The following is a 6446-nucleotide window of genomic DNA, read 5'->3' on the forward strand; positions in this document are numbered from 1 at the left end:
ATGTCACCGGTTCGTGCTGTTAAAGAACTTTGCGATCTCGAATCCATTGGGATAAAAGATATGCCGCTTACGAGTATTCAAGAAGAAGAAAACGCATTAAAACAATTCTACGATAATATTCAACTCGTAGATAATCGTTATCAGATTCGTTTCCCATGGAGACAATATCCACCACCGTTGGAAGACAATTTTGGCTTAGCAATTGGTCGTTTACGTTCGTTACAAAATAAATTTACACCTGAATCGTTCAACGAATACAACGCTAATATACAGAAACACTTGGATGCCGGTTACGTTGAAGAAGTCACTGGTATTGATATGAAAACAACGCAAAAATACTATTTACCTCATCACGCCGTTTTCACACCTGATAAATCTACGACACAAAGAATTGTATTCGATGGATCGGCGAAATCAAAAAACAAACAGAGTATCAATGACGCAATTTACAAAGGTACGAATTTACTGAGCCATGGATGTGAAATTTTAATTCGATTTCGTCTGTACCGCATTGTTATATTGAGTGATATCGAAAAAGCCTTTCATCAGTTGATTATACACGCACTTGATCGAGATTTTGTCAGATTTCTATGGCTACACGATTATAAACTTCCTGCAAGTGGAAAAAACCTTCGAATACTGCGATTCCTCTGCGTAGTATTTGGTATCATCGCTAGTCCGTTTCTCCTCAACGCAACAGTCCGTTATCACCTGAAAAATAACAAAAACGAGTTCACAGAACAAATGGAACGAGATAGATACGTAGATAATTTCATCACTGGGTATAAATCAGCTGAGATTGCCAAAAAATATTATCATTTTGCCGTCGAAGTATTTAAACAATGCTCAATGAATTTACGTCAATGGTCAACAAACGATAATCAACTTCGCGATGTATTCACTCAACCGGAAAAATCAGCATCAATTTCGGTACTTGGTTTAGTGTGGAACCAATACGAAGACGTTTTTCATCTGAAACAAATTAAAATACCTGAAGTTATCACTTTACGCACTGTTTTGAGTACTGTCGCTCAATTTTTCGATCCCTGTGGTTACTGGACACCAATATCGATCAAGGCGAAGATATTCTTACGCGAACTCCATTCCACTTACAACTGGGACGATAAATTATCCGAAGACCATTGTAATCAATGTCAATTAATATTTACCGAACTTCAAACTGCAGCAAAACAAACGATGCCGCGTTATCAGAACGTTTCACAAGACAGTGATAAGAATCACTACTGTTTACATGTATTTGTCGATGCTTCGGCGAAAGCTTGTGCATGTGTTGTGTATTTATCATGCAAAACCGAAGAAAATATCACGTCACATTTGCTGTTTTCAAGAACGAAGTTGGCTAAACTTACTGATATTCCAAAGTTGGAATTAATCGCAGCTTACATGGGTATGAAAGCTTTACAATTCGTACGTGAATCACTACCGTTCAAAATCGATACTCAAATTCTTTGGTCTGATTCCAAATGCGTTCTCACTTGGATACTTACAAGTAAAATACTTCCTGTTTTTATTCAACGCCGAATCGATGAAATACGCAACATTCCGAACGTTATCAAAAATTTCATTCCTGGAAAAGAAAATCCAGCCGATATACCAACCAGGGGAATGTTTGTTGACGAATTGTTAAACTCCTGTTGGTTTAATGGTCCAACTGACTGGTTAAAACGATCAAACGACTGTACAACTTTACCATTCGAACTTACACCTGAGCTAGATGTGATTACGATTGAAGAACCAAGGACTGTACTTACCACAAACACTGACGCAACGCCGCCGCTTTACGTTTATCCGTTCGATATAAATCCAGCAGATTTCGAGTCATATTCGCATTTACTACGATATACGTCATACTTTGTCAAATTTATCGCCAACAATCCACGTTTACCAAGAAACATCTTTCCATATGGAGGTTCGTTATACAGTGTTCGAAATCTATGGCTGAAATTCGAACAGCAACGTTGTTATCAAGATTTACTTACCTCTTTACGTATGAAAAAGCCGCATCCGCTCATTACAAAGTATAACGCTTACCTGGATGAAAAAACTGGGTTGATTAGATGCTCAGGACGTTTCAAATATGCGCCACTGTCAATGAAAGAAAAATGTCCGATCCTGTTGCCAAAAATGAAAGACTCACGGTTCGTCTTTCTACTGTTTAAATTTCACCATGAATCAGCGTTCCATGCCGGCACAAATTTCGTTTTAAATTCGCTTCGACGTACGTATTGGTTACCTGATGGTCGTCACTCAGTTTACAACGCCATTCAACACTGTAAAAAGTGTAAACGTTTCACCACTCGACCATACGTACAGCCGCAGATATCCGACTTACCCGAATTTCGCCTACAAGCATTCAAATCGCCATTTACCAACGTTGGAATTGACACATTCGGTCCTCTTTATGTCAATAAAGAAAAACGCTACGTTTTACTTGCAACAGATCTCGTAATTCGAGGTATTGACGCAGAATTGCTTCTCAATATGTCCACAGAGGAGATCTGTTTGGGACTTCGCCGTATTATTGCTCGCCATTCGACACCGAAGCTGATATTATCAGATAATGCGCCACAATTCAAAGCTGTGAAGCAAGCATTCGATATCATCTTTACCCATGAATGGTCATGGAAATTCATCCCAGCCCATTCCCCATGGATGGGTGGTGTTTACGAAAGGATGGTCGCATTAATGAAGAATTCGTTGCTGAAAACGTTCCATAACGTTGCATTATCCGAATCGTTGCTACGTACAGCATTAGCTGAAATAGCCGCCACTTTGAATGATCGTCCGCTAACCTACGTTGTTAAGAACGATCAAGACGAGATAATAACGCCGAATCACTTTTTGAAATCGTATTTCACCGTCAACGATATACCTGAGCAAGCTGAAGCAAACGCAACCAGGGATGGAAGAGCCGGGAGCGAGCCGGAGCCAGAGTCTGAAAGAGCCGGATTTTTTGAGGAGCTAGAGCCAGAGCCAAGAGCCAAATAAATGAAAGTGCAGAAAAACATCACGAGCTCTCTTGCAAAAGAGCTCCTTATTTTACTCAAGAGAGCCATCATCATAAGGAGTCTTTAACCTGGAAAGAGCCAGAGCCGAGTGGGAGCCCACAAAATTTTTCAGGCTCTTTGGCTCCCTAAAAGTAGAGAAAAAAGTTGAAAAATGCGCACAATTTTATCAAAAATTCAACTTTTAACTCACATTTGTGAAGAAAATGAAGAATTTCTAAGTTTTTTTCCTCATTGAGAAATGAAATGAAAATAAATGCAGTGTATTTTCATTTTTTTCATCGTTTTTCACGAATTTTGAACTCTAATTTAAAGAGCCAAGAGCCAGAGCCAGAGCTGGAGTGGGAGCCGAGAAATTGGAAGAGGGAGTCGAGAGTCAAAGAGCGGAGTCGGAAAGAATTGAGGAGCGAGCAAGGAGCCAAAGAGCTCATGTAAAGAAAAAGTGCCAAGAGCCAAGAGCGAGCCAGAGCTGAAACTTGTGGGGAGCTGAGCCAGAGCCAAGAGCGGGAGCCCTGAATTCAAGGCTCTTCCATCCCTGAACGCAACGCCAGCCGCAGCGCATACGATCAAGCTCTTTAAACAGAGTAATGAAATATCGAATCGATTTTGGGCTGTTTGGAGAACAGCTTACCTGCAACATCTTCGAGAACGGGGATTTTCACCGAATGCGAAATTCCCAAAAGCCACAACAACACAGCCGCCAACTGTAGGTGACGTTGTCATTATCGTAGACGCGTTACGTAAAAGAAACAACTGGTCCCTAGCTAGAATCGTCGAACTTGTATACAGCCAAGATAACGAAGTCCGAAGCGCCAAACTCCGTACGAAAAATGGAGTAATTATTCGGCCGATCAAAGATCTTTGTCCGATCGAATTAGCTGCAGCACAGGTACCCGATTCCGAGCCGCAGCCAACTCTAGACGATGTAGAAAATGAAGATGCGCCGCCGGAAGAGAATATTACTTCACCGGAAACGGCCATACACGAATTCGATCAATTCGATCAACCGCAGGATGATTGGGACAATCCCATCATCACCGTTGAAGAAATCTCCGACGACAACGACGACTAGAATTTATTATTTAGTCGTAATAATTAATTTAAATCGTTTTCACGATGTTTTGAAGGATTTTCCCTTCGCTTTTCACTTTTTTTTCTTTTTTTGCTGGAAGTGTCTCGAAGAGAGCATAGATAGCGTTACTATACCCTAGTCTTAAGTTATGTACATAACGTTTTTTATACGTTTTTTAGTTGAAATAAAACCGTTAAAATGTTCGCGTATTTATTCATTTATTTTCGCCGTTTTCGATAATTAATTCATCAATTTGCTCGTGTGATTGTTCTCGCACGACAATTCCTGATACTACCCTTTGATTATGTATTACTTCGTAAGTACATAGCATCGACCTTGCAGCTTATTCAGTTCGCTTTATGTTCGATATTATTTACAAGGTCGATTGTACATAGGTACATACAAAATCAAGGCTGATACCATAACCAGGGCCACAGTGACTCGGATTGCAAAAAAAGGCGCGCATGGCGTTTTACAGGCTTTACAGCAAAACTATGACCATATCAAAAGTTGAAAGTAGTGATTTCGTAGTAATTTTCAACGAGGAATTCGAATCCGATGTCCTTTTTTTTTCGCCAGACCCCTTGGGGGGTGGTACCAATATCAAATTTTGTAAAAATGAAAAAAAAATCGAGTGATATGTCAAAATGTAGGTTTTTTGGATCGAGGAACATGAATCTGAGGTCCTTTTTTCCCTCAGATCCCATGGGGGGGGGGTGCTACCCAAATCAAATTTTGTAAAAATGAAAAAAATCGAGTGATATGTCAAAATATAGGTTTTTTGGGCCGAGGAACACGAATCTGAGGTCCTTTCCTCCCTCAGACCCCTCGGGGGCCCTTGAAGAGGTGCTACCATTCTTGAGATATCTCGTCTCAAACGCGACTACATTTTAACTAAATTAACACAAAATAATTGTAAGTGAATAAGGCATAAGTATTTCATTCAACTCCCTTCAAAATCGCGATTGCGGGAAAATGTGTGTTGAATTGTGTAGAATTTGGGCGTGGTTAGTTACTTTCCGATTAGGTCCGATTTTTCAAGTTATGATATAAAATAACCGACAATATCGGGTCGAATGATTGAAAAACTGACTAATAAAACCCATCAACCAAAAAATCTAAAATTTGATAATCTACTCAAATTTTTGTGATTTTTTCAAAATTTGATTTCGTTAACACCTCCCCTAGGAGCTGAATGAAGAAAAGAACATCAAATTCGTGTTTCTCGACCCAAAAAACCTACATTTTGACCTATCACTCGATTTTTTTCTATTTTTACAAAATTTGATTTCGGTAGCACCTCCCCTGGGGCCCCCGAGGGGACGGAAGAAAAAAAGTACCTCAGATTCGTGTTTCTCTACCCAAAAACCCTATATTTCTACATATCACTCGTTTTCTTTTATTTTTACAAAATTTGATTTTGGTAGCACCTCCCCAAGGGCTCCCAAGGGGTCTGAGGGAAGAAAAAACCTCAGATTCGTGTTCCTCGACCCAAAAAACCTACATTTTGACATATCACTCGATTTTTTTCATTTTTACAAAATTTGATTTGGGTAGCACCCCCCCCCCATGGGGTCTGAGGGAAAAAAGGACCTCAGATTCATGTTCCTCGATCCAAAAAACCTACAATTTGACATATCACTCGATTTTTTTTTTCATTTTTACAAAATTTGATTTTGGTACCATCCCCCAAGGGGTCTGGCGAAAAAAAAGGACATCGGATTCGAATTCCTCGTTGAAAATTACTACGAAATCACTACTTTCAACTTTTGATATGGTCATAGTTTTGCTGTAAAACGCCATGCGCGCCTTTTTTCGCAATCCGAGTCACTGTGGGCCGTACCGAAGTGGTTCTTCAGGAGGAGGAGGAGGAGGAAACATGAAAATGCCAACTGGTAACATTTTTTGCCTTGAAATTTCCAACTCCCGTTTTTTAGGAAGGACTTTTAGCAGGACATTTTTCAAACAAATGGGGGATTTTCAAGGGGAGAGGGGAGTGGACGAGGCGAAATTTTATATTAAACTTTTTCACTTTTCCAAGGTCTTCAAACATCCCAAGACTTTTTAATTTTTAGCCCTGGCGAAGCAAGGGCAAAACGCTCTTGAAAATCAGTATTTCAAAGAGGTATAAAAAAATATGTTTTTTTTGTTTGATGAGCAACTTAAGTAGGTATAAAAAGTGTATTATTTTGCTTCAAAATTTTTGAATTCGAATGATGATTTTTTTTTTTTTAAATTCAATAGTGAAAATGAAAGGCAAACGAGCCCTCGAAAATTAGTATTCCAGGAGGCATAAAACTATGGAATACATTTTTTTTTGTGTGTGTGTGATGACTGTGATGAGTATC

General features: G+C 39.5%; 1 protein-coding gene across 1 annotated transcript; it reads left to right on the forward strand.

The window, feature by feature from the left end:
* Positions 1-4098, forward strand: LOC135845182 (uncharacterized). Its single transcript, XM_065363647.1, has 2 exons — positions 1-2954; positions 3648-4098. Exons 1-2 carry the CDS (start codon positions 1-3, stop codon positions 4096-4098), a joined length of 3405 nt encoding a protein of 1134 aa, XP_065219719.1.
* The last annotated feature ends 2348 nt before the right edge of the window (positions 4099-6446 follow it).

Source organism: Planococcus citri, chromosome 4, assembly GCF_950023065.1.
Source record: "Planococcus citri chromosome 4, ihPlaCitr1.1, whole genome shotgun sequence".
In the NCBI taxonomy this organism is placed as follows: Eukaryota; Metazoa; Arthropoda; class Insecta; order Hemiptera; family Pseudococcidae; genus Planococcus; species Planococcus citri.

Bases quoted from the DNA above. Each gene is read 5' to 3' on its own strand.
- LOC135845182 (XM_065363647.1), top strand. From the start codon at position 1: ATGTCACCGGTTCGTGCTGTTAAAGAACTTTGCGATCTCGAATCCATT. The intron at 2,955-3,647 runs GTCTGAAAGAGC...GGCTGTTTGGAG, and splicing joins GGGAGCGAGCCGGAGCCAGA to AACAGCTTACCTGCAACATC.